Here is a 17,060-nt window from a genome sequence, read left to right as displayed (position 1 = left end):
CAAAGAACATCTGACAGTGGTTAAATCCAGAGAAGGTTTCACTGTGGTTCCTTTGGAGAGGGATGTGTGGGTTGGCCAAACCCTGGCAGGCTGCAGGGACTCTGCAGGATGTGGAAGGCAGGAACTGGGATTCTGTGGTGTGAGACAGGCTCGGGCACAGCTTCATCTAGAGAGCAACCTTGGAGGTTCCTCCCCAACGCTGCCTATCACAGAACATCAGGAAAAGGTCACCTGGGAACCCCTGACAAAGTCTGATGCCCGATTGTCCAAGTGGCTCTCCTGGAAGTCTTCCCTTTGGGACAGGAATTTGGAGCAGTGGGTGAAGACAACAGCTCCTGTTCTGGGATTCCAGCTGTGGACTTTGTTAAACAGCATGGTTGTGTTGGGGAAACACGTGGCTCTATCCTCCACTAGTCTCTCCTGACATAAATATACAGCACAAAATTGAAATTATTAATTTTTTTGTGTTAAGGAAGATTATTCTGCTATTAAATTCTCCATCTCTACTGTTGGATGAAGCAAAGGAAATCTGTACCTTGGTGGAGGGCTGTAACAATACCATGTGGCAGAAACAAATGTGTTTTTATCCCTGTTTATATATAAAATATCATATGATTCCTGGTGTCAATGCATGTGAACTAAGTAATGGACTGATAATTGCTACATTAAACCAAGTGCTGTGAAAATTTGAGGGGATTTTGCTACAGCAGAGATTCAGCTTTTAGATTTTCGTATCTAAGCTGTGCTTTCCAAAATGTCTTATTTTTCTGTACCTAATCTCCCCTGGAGATGTCATGTTACATTTCAGGTGTCTCACTGACGTGCAGCAACAGATACCAGAGTTACAGAACTGAGGGGAAAGGGGTTTGAACACATTTATGTTAAACACTGATATCTCAACTTCTGCACATCAGTGTGGCTGGAAACTGCAAGGAAAAAAGCTTGGAAATTGGGTACTTACAAATAATCAGATTTTAACATCTTTGTTTCATTTTAAAGCTGTTGGAAGCTTTCTTCAACCAGTAGGAAGGGTGAAACACTGGAAAATCAGTCCTGTAAAGATCTTCATCACTTTATAAAACCTCTGTTGAATGAGCTCCCATGTAAATCCATGGTCCTGCTGGGTTCCTCTGGGTTATCCAGGAATGCTGACCTGCATCACAGGGGCACATTTCATGAAACCTGAGGCAGGGATGTTTTTTTCATGTACAAGCTGTTGATGTGGGTTTTATACAGTGTAAGTGCCAGTTAGGTTTTAAAAACAGGAATGGGAAGAAGAGCACTGGATATGGGAGATGGCCCTGCAGAAACCAGCACATTGTCATGAAATAGCAGACTCAGGTGTGACATGTGCCTGATATTGGGGTCTCTGAATCAGTGACCCCACATATATAGGTGTGTATATATACATATATATGTGTATATATATTTGTACTTGAGAGGTGCTTGGGCCCTGTAGTAACACGAGGTCTGAGCACCTACACAGAATTCAGGCAATTTTTGTTTTAAAATTTGACCTGCTGGGGGCTGCCTGCAAGAAGGTTTGAGGTTGCTGGATGTTTCTGATTTGGGTGACTCGGTCTCTGTTCTGATTTCTCCTTTACTGAGCTGCTCAGTATAGCAGCTGCTCCTCAGAGTAGCTCCTCCCCAGGAGCTCACTTTTGTGTGTCACGGACACTGCTCTGTGCCTCACTGAGTGTCCAGCTCACAGGATTTCTTCAGGATTCCTTTAAATCTTTACAAAGCTGGGCCTTGCAGGGCTAATGGTCCATTCCAGGGAAGTGCTGAGCTCCCTCAATTCAAAACATCTTGCAGAATGAGGCCGAAGACTCTGAGGTAGGAAGAGGTGTGAGGAGAGCTTTATTAGTATGGCACATATTTAACCCATAGGAAAACCCACAAATTTTACTCATTTTAAGTGTATTTCACACTTTTCGACTATTTGAAATAACCACATTTGTAAAAACTTCTTTTAATGAATAGAGCTCTTTATGTACAAAGGCAAACCCTTTTTTCTCCCTAAGTACAGTCCTCTTAAAATACTATTTCTTTTGTAGGTCTGGCTGCTTCCCTCATCTGTTCATTATTGCTTGCTGCTACAGAACCCTCCAGAACTGAAACCAGGCAATTTAGATGATATTTTGTCTTAGAAGAGTTTTGCTGATCCATGCCATGCATTCATCAGGACTAATGAGACAGATAAGTAAAGGACTTTAATTAATTAATGCCAACCCCAACCAAGCTGGTGTTCAGCACCGTATTTGTGTGTGAGGGATGGGAAGGAGCTACCTGGGTACAAATTCTGGCCCCATTGAACTCAGTGGGGGTTCTGCCATTTGACTGCAACAAAGCAAAGGCTTCACCATATGTTTAAAAGAAATATTTCACTGGGATTTTCTGAATGCTGGTAGACATATTTTTATCTTCCTTTCCACTTTTGAATGTTTGTTTACCTTACATGCCCTTCAAAGTAATTGAATATAAAAACTTCTCATCAATTCCATTTTATTCCAAGTTTGAATTGCCTCATTTTTTAATTTCTTGTGCATTTAGAGAGCCCACATGGCAATGTCTGGGCTGCAAACATGGTAGGGGGAGCCTTGGCATATTTTGTCTTGCTGTGATTTCAACTGAATTAAAAAAAAAAAAAAACAGAAATGAAAACATTTCCATTTGTTTATGTAACTAAAAAAGCCCTATAAAACTGGGCCCGAGCTAGCAAGAATATCCTTTAATGAACACAAACCCTTTTTGCAAGCAGGCCATAAACAGAGGGACATACACACACATCCATATCCTATCTCCCCTATCAATGGCAAATTAGAGCAGGTAAAAACCTCCCACTATTTGTCTTAGGAAATATCCACGACTTTTACAGGGAATTTGGAAAATATTTCTTTGGCCAGCGTGGAAGGTGAAATCCTGCAGCACAAAGCACAGCCATGGGCACCGAGAGCGAACAGACGGGCTGCTGTAAAACAACCTTTTAATAAGGCATTAAAATGCCATCGACTTGGACACATAAAAAAAAAAAAAAGCTATGAAAACAAATGCCTTTCAAATAATTAGGATCTTATGCCTGAGCCCAGTGTTGATCTCCATGCAGAGATTTTCCTGCTGAAATCAGACCGGTCTAAGGCTGATCGTCTAAGGGAGGAATTAGCAGCGCATAAATCGGCTGCACTCGTGCTGTTCCTGCCATGCACAGCCAACCCTTAAACCATCCTCCAGCCCTTCTAGCTCCTCCTTTCTGTCCCCTAAAGTCTCCTTTCTGTCCCCTAAAATCTCCTTTCTGGTCCCTAAAGTAGCTTGGAATACACTTGGCTTAGGAGGCCAGAATATTTTTTTAATTGAATGTCCGGTTTTTATCATGAGCGCGTGAAAGGGTTGAATTTACTGATTTGTAGGAAATTCTGACTGACTGATTCAGCCAGAAATAGCTGCAAACCCTGTTTCTGGTCTTGAAAATCTACTGTGGGTTTGTTTTCACTTCAAGTAATGTGCTTGTATTCATTTAAAGGTTTAACTATAGCTTGTAGTGGTTGCTGGTGTGTAAAATGCATCCAACTGTTGTATAAATTTATCCTTTAATGCAATAAAATAATTCTTCAAGAACAGTTTTATCACCTGTAATGTAGAAATACAAAAAAGAATTATAATAACTGATCATTTATGTCTGTGTGTTTCAGTCACAACTGTTGTGATAGTTGTTATTAGCACAGCTCAGACAAGCTACAGTATTAAAAAAAAGTATTTGGAAGGATGTGCATCTGTGATTACATCATTAACTTGATAAATTAATAAGGCTGTTGCCTAAAAGTTGGTCAGATTCTCAGCTTTTAGTTGGAATTTAATACATATTTTTACTAAAACAGCCTTAAATGAATATTGGTTTTCTTACACAATAAAATTGCTGTTTTGATCTCTGTTTTACAGAGCACTAACATCAATAATTCAGAGAAATTAATGGATGTCCCTTCTGTATTTCATGTTGTTTCCTGTTTTGTCATTAGGTAACAACTCCCCCTAAGGAAGTTTTTAAACTTCCAATCCCGCTTGTGCCTTTCTTCCACATCTGTAATTGCAGATCCTTTTCAATTTTGTATTTTTCATGCCCAGACCTGTGCCCATGATAAGAGCCCTGTGTGTAACATTCCCAACCATCAGAAGAGATCTTGATACTGTGATTTTATCCATTAATCAGTTTTATATGACCTCCTGCTCGCCTGGCTTTTCAAGGTGTGAAAATTTGCACTGCAGAGGAATTTTATGGATTGCAACCCTAATTTTTGGAGTAAAATTCTAAATAACTGGTCTGGTTAGAAAGCTTTGGGCAGAATTTTCAGGTTGCTGTGAATTGCTGTTAAGCCTGTGTTGCCTTTTGGCTGGAAGTACATCCCAATTAGTGACCCTTCCATTGAGCAGTAGCAGCAGAGAAGGGATTTGGATTTTTTTTTCAAGTCAGTTGTAAATGATTAGTCCAAAAGAGTAGCATAAAACTGCGAGTCCCCTGCAGGAGTCGGCTGGAGGAAATTAAAGGATCAACAACAGAAGGGAAGCACTGAGGTAGGATTGTTCCAGGCTGCAGCCACAGGCTTTCACATGCACTCAGGAAATTGGCTCCATCAAAAGCTGAGGATGCAGGAGTGAGGATGAGGAGGATCATGCAGGTGATGGTTCTAAATCATGGCTCAAGATCCCAGCGTTTTCCAAGGGAGAGGTTTCCTCCCCTCCCCGAAAAAGCAGCGTTTTCCAGGTAAAAATGGAATCTTCTCCTTATGAATCAATGAAAGTTCGGCAGAAATGTGAGCTATAAATCTGATAGAACTCAATAAATAACAAAGATTCGGTTTCCTCAAAATAAGATCAGTTGGATGGGGATTTTTACTGTGCTGTGCACTGTGTTTGTGTGTGAGAGAGCTGTGAAACCAATGACTTGGGAGTGCCTGGCAGCCAGGTAAAGCTTTTCCTTTAAAGTCTAAAGTAAATTCATTCTGCAGAAATTTGCATCTTCTGGGCCTGGGATGAAGCTGAAACCTTGCTGGTGGAGCAGGAAAGGATCACAGGAGGGGAAATGCATAAATCTCCATCTGGAGCCAAGTATGCTGGGAAGGAGATGGGGGAGCAGGAGAGCCAGAGCAGGCTGAGAGAGCGTGAAATTCCAAAGGAAAAGTGGAAGAAAGAAAGAGGAATGTCCCAGGAATGAAGCTCTTCTAATGCTCAATACTTTCATCAGAAGTAAGCCACTGGAAAGCTGTAATCCAAATAAGGAAATTAGAGCAAAAATTAACAATATTCAGCTATTCAGATGTCAAAAGAACCAGCGGAGTTATTGGTGTTAGAGGTTATTGCCAGAGGGGAAAACTCAGCATGTCCTGGGTAATTAAGCTTCATTGGAGAGCATGGATCCCTTCTCCAGGTAAGAAAGGCTTTTATAGAATGGCATCTTTGCTATTGTAATTAAACACCATGGGCTATTCTGCATATGAAGTCTTAAACACTTTAGTCCTTCACCAGGGGATTTTACTGGCCAGGCATGTGTGTTCGTATGGCAAAAAAACCCCGGCTGCTATAAAAAAAGAAACCCAAACATTTCTTTTTATTACTCGACTTGCTGTATTTTTATATATATTGAGCCAAATTCATCCCTTGTGGAGCTCAGTTGAAGCCAATAAGGGCAGATTTGGCCCATGTCTATATGAGAAAGGTGGTGACAATTAAAATATATTGTTTAATAATGAGAGCTATGGTAGTGAAGTGTCTTTGTGTCTATGAAATTATACACCACGACACCCAGCCAGTGTGGAGCTGGGACTAGCAAAACATATAAGGCTGGTTTCTGATGGAAAGGCAAAAGCACTCTGACTTTTATGATTATGATTAAATATCACAAAGGCATTTGAACGAGGCTAATTTAGGTAACATCTCCAGAAGTCTCATTTATAGTGCAGTATTTTACCATTTGAAAATATTTCTTGGCTGTTTTTATATGTGGCTCTCAAGGACAGCACGACTGGCTGTTATTAGCAGTAAGTAAAAGAACAGTTTTTATTTCACTTATATTTGAGGGACTTTCAGCAATATTACAAAAAGGAATGTACCCTATTAAATGAAATGTGAGGACAGCCTTTACTATCACTTTACACTGGCAATTCCCAGTTGTTCCCTGCTCAGGGCATGGTACCAACACATGAAAGGCATTGTTGATACCCTGAGAAGCTGAAGATGTTGCCAGTTCAGCAACAAATACCCAAAGCAGAGGAGCCCTCAGTGTGCAGGGGACAGAGGAGTTGTGGTTGTGGGTCCTACACAGCAGCTCCTCTGTGTATCCCTGTTGTTAAGTTTGGGTGACTTTTGCAAGCTGGAGTTTGCTGTGCTCTCTGCTGACTTCCATCCTCCCGCTGCAGTTCTGGGCAGTGGTTATCCACAGCCAGGAACCAAATCCCTCATTCCAGCTCTCCATCCCTGCTGCCAGGGAGGCTGGCTCAGCTTTGCTCTGCCTTGTAAATGTCCCAAATACTGGCTTGAACACTTTCCTGTTGGGTCTTCACCTTGCCAAGAGGGGAGGTAGGAGGCTGAGAGGCATCACCAGGAGATTTCCCTTGGGGGAAAGGCTTTTCCCCTGGTGGTTCTCTGTCCTGACCCTTGGCAGCTGCCTCTGGCTCCTGGCTTTAGGAACTGAGAAAGGTCAGAGGAATAAGAGATATTCTGTTGAATCAAGAACTAAACTGGCTCTTGATGCCCCTGCCCAGGAGGATGAGGAAGGTGGAAACACCTCCCTGCTTAGCTGACAGACCAGCAGAAAAGGCAGCTCTTAAACAAAACTAAAGTATATCAGTTCTGATGCCACTGGTCTTCTAAGGAGTCTCTGACCCTCAAAAATGAGAGTGGAGGGGGAAACACAGAAGAATAAAAATCCTTTTTGCTGTACTTATTTCTCATTCTGAATCTCTTTCATGGAAATCTGGCCTTTGGCATCGGACTCAAATAATATTTTATTAGAAGAAAGCATGATTCATTGAAATGGTGCACTCCAGTATCTGTGGAAAGGAAAACTGGGAAGGACACAAAAGAAGCTCAGCTGTGGAAAACCAATTCAAGGAGCCACTGCCACACAAAGGATCTCAATCCACAGTAAGAAACAACAGAAAGGAACAAAGTATTTCCAAGGAAACCTTTGAATGTGGTGCTGGAGCCAAGTAAGGAATTATTTCTGTATTAGCCTGTCAGAAAAGGGTCATACAGGATCTGTGGAAGGAGAATATCCTGTCATTTGGAAATTAATAAGATTTTTTTTATTAGCATCAATGTGATAATCAGGACTGGCCCATGTACCTGCTAAATTGAAACTTAACCGAAGGAGTAATAAGAGATCCCAGGAGGAAGGGGATGTTTAGTCTGTCTTAAATGGGATAAAAGTTACTTTTCTCATTTTTTGCACATTTTCAGAGACCTGTTTTTCAAGCTGTGAAAAGCAAGGCTGTGTTACCCATAGGATGAGAAGAGAAGCAGCAAAAAGAAGTGAGCAGAACAACCTCAGCCTCTCTGTATCACTGACGTTTTTGGCTCCACACTCAGTGATGCACTGAACACAACTCATAACCCATCCAACACTGCAACTCCTTTGCCTGTTGCTTTTGCTCCTGGGCAAGAAAAGAGCATTTATATTTAATTTTTTTATTTTTATTCTTCCCACTTTCTCTCCTCCTTTAAGTTTTCCAGCTCATATTTTCCCTGTATTTAATTCCTAGTCCCTGACTTCCTGCTTCCCCTTCTTTTGCTGTTAGTAGGATGAAAACTGATTTTGGGACAATCTAATTAACTACTTCCCAGAGGTGAGGGGATGTTATTTCTGTGTTATGCATGAGAGAAACAAATAATTCACTAAGGGCTGGGTCATTGCTGGGGGTAGGAGCATTTGTAAATCCTGAATTTCATGGAGTCCATAGCCTGCCATGGAAGCTGGTTTGCCCAGCTGAGAGGAATACAGGTCAGTGTGGGGGTTTAGCTCCACATCTGCTGGTTTTCAGTTTTAGTTGGTCTAAATGAGATCTTAGTAGAGACTTCTTTGCATGTTTAACCCAGCATTTGGTAGGGGAGGGGGCTGTGTGCAGCAGACACTGAATACAGTGAGCTCACAGCACTGCTCACTCAGCTCTTACTCCCCTGAATTCTCAGAGCTTTGGGGCATTTCAGTTTCCACATTCTGGATTTAATGTCTCTGCTGCTCTGAGATTTCTGTGTCACCCCGGGGAGGATGGTCAGTGGATCCACAGGGATATCAGTATTCCAACCCTCACTGCCTCATGCTGAATGTCCTGTATGTCTTAAAGGACAGTGTTTGCTTTCCAAGCAAACCCCTCCAGCCCACTGCACTGACACCTCCCAGGCTTGGAGAGCTTGGGCAATGTTCATCCAGAGTTAAAATCCCTTTCTCCCTTCCTGTTACTCATGGGGAAAGGGAGAGGGGCTACAGGCATGTGCTCAGTTCTAATGCTGGGCGTAAATCCAGCCCTGCGCTGTGATCCTGGACAGAAATCCCAGTGGAAGCCTTCCTGCCCCTAACCTGTCTCCTTGCCTTCAGAATGATAAATGGTGGGAAGGAAAGGGTGAGGGGGAGTGGGAGGATCTCTCCAAGCTTTGAACTGGCTGTGTCATCAGAAAGATGAGAAGGAAGAACAGACTCATTTCAAGCAGAATTTTTATTTGGCTAAAATCCTTTTACTCTTCATCGCTTTTGGTGTTCTCTTGAGTGAGGCTTAGACCAAGTCCTTGCCCAAAGATGTCTGATCAGGTGAGCCACTGTGGCTACTTTGATTTTTCTAGTGTAAATGGAAAGGATTCCCTGTTCCCACTGCCATTCCTGCCCTGGACGTGGCTGCTCAGGAGCTGTCCCCTCTGCCTTCAGCCTGGGCAGCCCTCACACACCGACTGTTTCAGATTACTCTGATGCACCAGGCAAGTTCATCACCTTTCCAGGATGTCCCGTGATTGATTCCTCATGTCCAGGGCAATCTGCTCCAAAGTTTCAGGCTAAAATGAACTCTTGGATTTAGAGGGGATAATCAATGGTTTGAGTATTATTCTGTTAGGTTTTCAGCTATCCTGTCCTGTATTTGATCCACAACTGATATTAAACACGACACAGTTTTAGATTCAGACTTTTGTTATTCTCTCAGTAGCTGCTCAGATACCCTGGGCATGAGTAAACTGCAATTTTCAGTGTGGCTGTGTCATCCATCAAACTCAAATACTCCGTGGCTCATTCCTAAACTGCACTGCACAGCCAAGGCTGCAGGCTGGGCTTGCTGAAGGGAAGATTAAAGGGCTGGTCCTGCTACACTGAAGTCTATAAAAGTTTTCCTATTGACTTCAACAGAAATAGGACTGAGCCTTAGGATTTTGGCATGTAAACACAAAAATACTGCTTTTCATCTCTGCTGAACTGGATCAGGCATTGCTGCCTGCCTGACGTAAGGCTGTGTAGGGCAGGAATGGTGTTGCACACATTGTTCTCTGTACATGTTGTTCTCCAGTAAATACTTGTTTGAGGATGTGTCCATCCCTGCTGGCAGGGGCTGAGGATTAGTACACAAATCTGGCCCCATGTCCTGTTATCAGTGTGAACCTCCCAACTAGAAGATACATGTGTCAAATTTTGTCTTTCAGGACTGTTAAAATCGTTGCTGCCCAAGTAGACAGTACTGACATTCCACCTCATTTTTCTTATTAAAAAGTCAACTTTCCACCAGTTTGTAAATACAACCCCACTGAAAATGTTCCTCAAAACTGCAGCAGTGCATGGTTCAAAGCCAAAAATTAGTGTTTCCTGAGAACTAGGGGAAATTAGAACAAAAATAATTAGAACAAAAAAAATATTGGCCTTTACCAAGTATCATTCAAACCTCTTCCCCATCAGTATTTTTCAGTGGAACAAGAGCCTTGTGACCTGTTGTAGTTATTCCCCCTCTTCTCATTCCAGTGGGGTTTGCTTTTCTTTTATTAAATGAGTTTCTAATTAACAAAAGTTGCAATTATCCTGAATTTAACTGAATTAGCATTACTAGCACTTTGCACTAATTAATCTACTTTTTATTTCCTTCTCTCAGGACCCAGTTCCAAAGGTGGGCTGGGGCTCAGGAGGGCAATTTCCATCCTGGAGGTACCTTGCTGCAACTCTTTGTAAATCCACTGTGACACCTGACCTGGCGTTCCCAAAAGGGCTCAGACAGGAACATTTGCTGGCCATGACCAGGAAAAGGATCTTCCTGGCAGGAATGGGGGTTTGGAGGCCACAAACACCCAGCAAGGTGCCACAAAGCCCCAAGGGCACCACTTTCCCTTGCTGTTACCCCAACCATTTCTCAGTGAGGCTGAGCAGCCCGTGCCAGGTTTAAATTTAATTTTGGTTTAAGTAGGACACAGGCTGGGCTGTCCTGGCCAGTGCTGGTGCAAGGAGAGGCTGTGAACCCTGTGATGAAACCACCACCTAAACCCCAGCATCTGCAGGGAGGTTTTATAGGCATTTCTCTCTCGTGGCAGTGTTTTCACAGTAAATAAGGTTCATGTTGGACAAGGTTTTGTGCTTTGTTTGTACCACTCCCAGTATTTTATTTTCTTTCATTTTTAATCTTGATCCTGTTCTTTGCAGAGAGCAATTCAGTTCAAAACGTGATGTTTTCTATCAGCAAGTCACAGGCTCATGGTTTCTCTTCCAGCCTGCTATCACAGGAATAAAACCCCTCCAATCACATTGAATTTAGGCTGTCTCTTGTCACAGTCAAGTGCATGGCACCTCCTTAGAGCAGGTCCTTAAATTAAAATACTGTAGATTTTTTTGCTGTTGAAGCACTACTGCAGAAACATGAGTGGCCAAGGAGAAAGGAGGGGTTTTTTTTCCCTCTGGCTGGAATTTTTCACTATAACCATCCTCAGGGGAGTTCTCATCTTCAAAAGAAACATTCTTTCTATACAAGCTGCAAAAAGAATTATTTAATGACATCATAAATTAATACGGAGAGGCACAAATTTTCCAAAATGTGGAGAGAGAGAAAAATAAATTCATGTTTGCCAAAAACACCCCAGCTCTTCCAGACTTAGGCCCCTCTTGAGCCTGCGAGCTGCCAATGATGCCAAATTGAATGGTGGGGCTTTTGGCAGGACTGAAGTTTAGCTTGTTTAAATTTTGGCAAATTTTCCTATTACTCACATTCTCAGCAAGCTGATACAAATATTTGTTCTATTTAGAGGGAAGTCCAAGCTCAGTGCTGGCACCGAGTGCTGCTGGGCTTGGTGGAACTGAGGCTGCCTGAGCCAATATTAAATTTGGACATCTACCTTAAAGAAAAACAGAATTAAAAAATTCCCTGGGCCTTTTAGTACAGATTAGAGCACATCAATGGAAAACGGTCCTCGTGTGTATTCAGGTTTTTCTCACTTGCTAATTTTTGCTTTAATCTGATTTGAAATGGGCCCGGTTTCCCTGAGCTTGGATTGCCATTCCCGGCTGCAACTCCGGGGCTGGAAAAGCCTCCACACACATGAACCTCCACATTCTTGAGAATTAAAAGCTGTTTAAACTGTAGTAAATCAAACTGGGACACAGTAAGCACACTTGATCTCTTTTAAAGCTGTGCAGGTTGTTGGGATTTTTTTTTAGTGATGTCCCCAGTTTAGTGTTTCTGATTTGAAAAGCAAACAGAGTGGATCCTCCAGGACATTCGGGATTGCTGTGCTCTGGTTCTTCATCCCTGGGAATGATCCTGCTCAGCCAGGATCTCGATCAGGATCAGCACCTGCCGAGCCTTTCCAGGTGGGAAAAGCAGGAGAAACCAAATGGAACCCGGGTGCCTCACCTGGGAGCCTTGGCTTGGGATTGGGACTGGACACATAACCCAGGTTAGAAATCTTGCAATGAAAACAAAGCAAACTGAAAAAGAACAACCTGTTTCCATCCCATAAATGAATATAATCAGCTTTTTTATTTTTCCTGTGCTCAGGTTGAGTAGGATTTGTAATGTAAATAATTCAATATTGCCTGAATGTTTTTGTCAAAGTCACACAGGAGGGGGATCCCACTAACATGACTTTTTTAGTCATTTGGAAATGGGAAATCTGCTTTAAGTGGCTGAACTGGATTCCTCTGAGTGGAAAAAGATCATCACTGGAGAATGATTCATCCCATGTAATCTCAGTGTCTGATCTCTCTCCAGTGCCTATAAAAGGAGCCCAGATGACCAGATTAGCATATGTCCAAATTTTGCACATTTTTATGCTAACTCAGCCTTTCCCAATCAGGTCCTGTGCTCACAAATGTCCTGTGCTATTTTTATAAGGAAAAGCTCATTATTTGGCACAGGGATTCCCGGGGCACTCGCTCAGCTCCAGTGGCTGCTTTGGGACAGAGCCTGGGCCGTGCCCTTTGCAAAGGCTGCCAGGTAAAACTTGCATTAATTCCATGACCAAGCTTTTTCTACACCCCCTGCTGAAAGGTTCGGGGATGATTCTTACAGGAATTATTTTTTAAACTGCCTTAAATCAGTAAATACTGCATGGATGAGCAGAAGGTACATGAAAAATGGTTAAAAATAGCAGCAGTGATTGCTCATTAAAAATGGCATTGTTATTGTGTTGGTCACCTTTGTGAAACAGGCAGAAGATCCAGGCAGCTTTTCCTTTGCACCCTGGGCTGCTGACCCCACTCATTTTGGGGTTACAGTGGCAGCATTTGTCTGGTTCAGTGTTGATCCAGTGTCACGATGAGAAATGAACTGAGCACTTCAGATTCTGGGCCGTGACACCCCCAGACCTCTCCCCCCTCCCTCCAACCTTTGATTCTTTACCATTGTCACTGTCACTGAGCTGCCCCTGGGCACAGGGACGTGGCTTTGGTGCTCTGCTGATCAGTGGTGCTCTTAACTCGGTGCTCAGATCAACTCACGTGTCCTCTAAAACAAACACCAGAAAAATGCCAAATAAACCCAAACCCCTGCCATGGGCACCTAAAATCCGATGGTGGAGCTTTGAGATGGTGAAAAAAGGGTCAGGTGTGCACCTTGGCAAGTGTGAGGTTGGTGAAGTCAGGCAGCAGGAGACAGAAGAGAGACGAGGCATCTTAATTCACCATGGAACATTTTTATACTAATTATTGAAATGCACCCAGAGACAGCTTATAGTAGTAAAATGACTTTATGTTTTGATATGTAAAATAAAATGTCCATGCTATGTAACAAACATTTAAAAATTTCATACTGCCTGTATCTACTGTGGTTTCTAATAAAGATTTATCTGTAGTATATGTTTTTTTTATCTAACCAATTCTTAGTTTTTACATCAAAGGTGTGTAATAAAAAAAAAATCTTAAATAGATGTCTTTCCAAAAAAAAAAACCCCTTTGCAACATTCATTTTTATTAAGTATTTCATTTGTCAAAAGCAAAGCTGAATTGGACACGTGGCCTGCATTTGTGATATATATAATTTTATATATATATATATATATAAAATATATATGTATATAAATAGCTATTCAGCATGCAAACATTGTAGTGATTTCCAAAATCTGGTTACAAAATCCACACCAGTCACACACGAATTCTGCTGAGTGGGTGCAGGGAACTGTCCTGGTTGAAATGTGACCTCGGGGCTGTGTCACGGCCACCCTCATCCAGCGGGCTCCTTCCTGGGATGGATTCACCAAAACACAGAAGCACTTCCCGACTTCCAAACCTGGATTTCAGCTTTTTGCCTTTGCTCGTTTGGGAAGCAGTGGGAAGAATTAAAAAAACCCCACTGTGCAATGACTAAAGCTTGAATATTGTGCTCTTCAGTGGAACCAAACTCCAGCATCACCTCTGTGTCACCGTCCCTTGGCGGCATTGCCTGGGAGCTCAGCAGGATGGACACTGCAGGCCGGACTGGGACAGGAGCTTTGTGAGTGAAGGCAGTGGAGTTTTGTCCCAGAAGGAACGCCACTGCCTCGCCACGTGAGTGTCAGCCTCCTTACAGAGTCACTGAAGTTGGAAACGACCTCTAAGATCATCAGATCCAACCAATGTGACCGACCCCCCTCAACAACTCACAGGGACACTGCAGAGGGCAAAGCCAGCCTGAAGGAATCAGCTCTGGACACTTCCACAGTAAACAAAAGGAGCAATGAATACACTGGTTACAGATTTGACCTGTTCTACAAAGATTTGTACACTGTAGAGCCTGACAGGTCTTGGGAGCTCTTCCTTCCCCACCCCGCCATTGAGAAAACATTCCTCTAGGCCTCCTTTAGGCTGAAAACAATTCTGTCTGAGTTAGCTGCAAAAGAAAAGAACATAGCACAAAAGGCACATTTCAGCTGAATACGAAAGAAATCAAGGACCAGCAAATACAGAAATTGGTTCTGGAAAGTATTAGCGACTTTTTAAGCTTAAACTTCATAAATATATTGCAATAAGCAAGTGTGATTCAATCAAGGGATGGGAGTCTGAAGACACTGGGTCTGTTCCTAACGCTGCAATTAATTTGCTGTTTGGCCTCGGGCTTAACTCTTCACTTCTTCGCTTCCCACAGCCAGGACCGACGGCGGTGTGGGGGCAAGAAGAGACATTTGTGCATCCGTGCCTTCTCCTCTGTGCCCGTGGCACGGACCCTGCGCTGCCTGGGAGGCGCCGGGGCGGCACCGCAGCTCCCTGACCCCGCAGCTCCTGGACCCCGCAGCTCCCGGACCCCGCGCTCCTGCCGGCCCCGTGCTCCCACTGCTCCCTCGCTTCCAGAGGAACAAGGAATCTCTACAGATCAAAAGGGCTACAGAAGTGCTGCCATGGCAGTCCTCGAGTTATGCAACCGATCAAATGGCTTTTTCCTTGGAGTTTTGGGAGATTGTGGCTTCATGAGCCAAGGACCGTAAAAGTGAAGCTCATATTTTTCCCAAATAGCCAAAATTTGCTCACGGATGTTTAACATTACAAGCAAAAGAACATGACTAGCTACATCACTCATTAGTCATGAAGATGGTTTCTACCGGATGAAGACACGAGAATGAATTTATTTGGGAGTTAGTAAGAGCCTGATGAATCCAACCCACTGGGACAGGAGATGGAATTCTCTGTGTGCCTGAAGATACAAGCTCTTCACCCACACAAATCCCTCTGGAAATGCACATGTGTCTCACTGAAGTGCAAGTTACCCACAGGTATCAACACTGATTAAACACTGTCCTGGAGCAGTAACGTTGGCTGAGGCATCGCTGGGCCCTGGGGTCACCCGTCAGTCCAGTTCTCCACAGTCCCCATCCCTGAATGATACTGCAGCGACGACTCCCTGGACAGGGAGAAGCTCTGTGAGTACAGGAACTCGTTGGCCGCGTTCAGGTGCGGGGAGGGGGGTTTCCTCTCGCACACGGACGGGTGCACCCTTTCCCTGGGGAAGGACGAGGCGGGAACGCGCTCCCGGACCTGAGACTGGGACAGCTGGTTGTACACGCTGAAGGGGCCGTTGCCCGGCGGCTGCGAGCCCTGGCCCGCAATGGCCGGGAGCCGCGGCATCATGGTGGTGGCGGTGAAGTGAGGAGGGAAGGGCTGGTAGGGGACAGTCTCCATTGTCTGGACGCTGTAGCTGGTGTAAGGTGCGACTGAAGTCCACATATTGCAGCTCAGGGGGGGCGGCGGGGGCGGCAGATCGTCGACGGCCGAGACGGCGGCGATGTCGGCGCCGGAGCCAGAGTACATGCAGGCCTCCCGCGGGGCCACCTCGCCGCAGTAGGACGGGCTCAGCATCTGCTGCTCGTAGGGCGGCGGCGAGCGGAAATAGTGATCGTCCCCCACCGAGGATGAGGCGTCCAGGTAGGAGCGTTTGCAGGGCAGGTCCAGGTGCCGAGCGCTTTCTGCAAAAACAAATTGAGATTCAGGAGCAGCTCCCGGGTTTGACAGAGCTCTGCTGGAGCTGGGACTGGGGCGTCCCCTTGGAGGCCGAGCATGCGGCCGCGATTATTTCACTCAGCTGGTGCCCTTTCTCAGCTTAATCCAGTTAAACCATTTTAGTTTGGGCAAACAATGTACAACATCAAAAAGACATTGTGCTGCAAATGTCAGGTTAATCCCCCGCCTCAAAGCACTCTGGTGACATTTGTCAGCTTAAGTGAGGGACTGGGCTACTCTTCTCACATCAGGGATTACTCCACGTTCATCCAGATAACAGAGGGCCCTGACACTCCTGCACGGTTCCTCCTGACAAATTCAAGAAGTCTCTTAAAGGGTCTTATCACAGCCTGCCTTCCTGTCACTGCAAAAATGGCTCTACATTTCCCAGATATTCACGTCAAAAGCTGCAGAAATATTTCCAGATAAAGGACCCTTTTCCCACTCAGCAGCCCTTCCTCAGCTTTGCACAGCCCCTCTCCTGTGAGGACCATGGCCCTGTTCCCCAGCAGCTTTCTGTTGCTTATTAGGAATATTCTCTGGATGAATTAGTGAATTCATCTGCACATTAAACATCTGCTAAAATTACACATTTGCCTTGCAGCCTTCATTACTGGTGCTGTTAGATTCTTCATTTGGCCATGATCAGAGGATTCTCCCAGCTTAAATAAATTAGCAGGCAGTGAGACATGCAAATAGAAGGATTTTTTTCTTCTGTGCAAAATTTTTCCGTTTAATTTAAAACATGCCATGATCTCATCTGATGCTGGACTAAAAGGAAGAGAATGCAGTCACAGCTCACTTAAATTTGGGAATTAGTGGATGAGAGGAAAGGGCTGCTTATACCAAGCTCCCACAGTCCCACTGGTCTGCAGACGTTGAGGGAATTGCGCATGGTTTTGCCTTGGAAAGTGCAAAATTTTGGTAATGCTAATGGCCTCCTGCAAACAATTTCTAATTCAGCTGATCATTTTCCACCGGAGCTCCATGCCGTTTGAATTATACATTCTAATTAATTGTTTCAGCTCTGACTCAGAGTCTTAATTTACCTTCTAAGGGACAAACTCACTAAAAACTGCCCCAAACAGCAGCTCTTGGCTCCTGACCCTCCAAATCACTCCAATCAGAGCAGTATTTTTGAAGATCAAAGCCC

At 44.1% G+C, this 17,060-nt stretch overlaps 1 protein-coding gene and 1 long non-coding RNA gene across 2 annotated transcripts in view; one reads left to right on the top strand and one right to left on the bottom strand.

Moving 5' to 3' along the window:
• The first annotated feature begins 1,790 nt into the window (after nt 1-1,790).
• On the top strand, nt 1,791-13,175 carry LOC116453963. Its single transcript, XR_004243976.1, has 3 exons — nt 1,791-5,419; nt 7,003-7,134; nt 7,450-13,175. It is a non-coding gene; the product is annotated as an uncharacterized LOC116453963 (long non-coding RNA).
• Nucleotides 13,170-17,060, bottom strand: part of TBX4 (T-box transcription factor 4) — a 32,952-nt gene continuing 29,061 nt past the window's right edge. The window contains exon 8 of the mRNA XM_032129993.1: nt 13,170-15,873. Within this exon, the coding sequence (XP_031985884.1) occupies nt 15,251-15,873 (623 nt within the window). The 3' untranslated portion in view covers nt 13,170-15,250. The remainder of the gene's footprint in view (nt 15,874-17,060) is intronic.

The sequence above is a fragment of the Corvus moneduloides genome, chromosome 20 (assembly GCF_009650955.1).
Source record: "Corvus moneduloides isolate bCorMon1 chromosome 20, bCorMon1.pri, whole genome shotgun sequence".
Classification (NCBI taxonomy): domain Eukaryota; kingdom Metazoa; phylum Chordata; class Aves; order Passeriformes; family Corvidae; genus Corvus; species Corvus moneduloides.
Note: the sequence above shows the minus strand (reverse complement) of the source record. Positions and strands in the feature narration are given on the sequence as shown.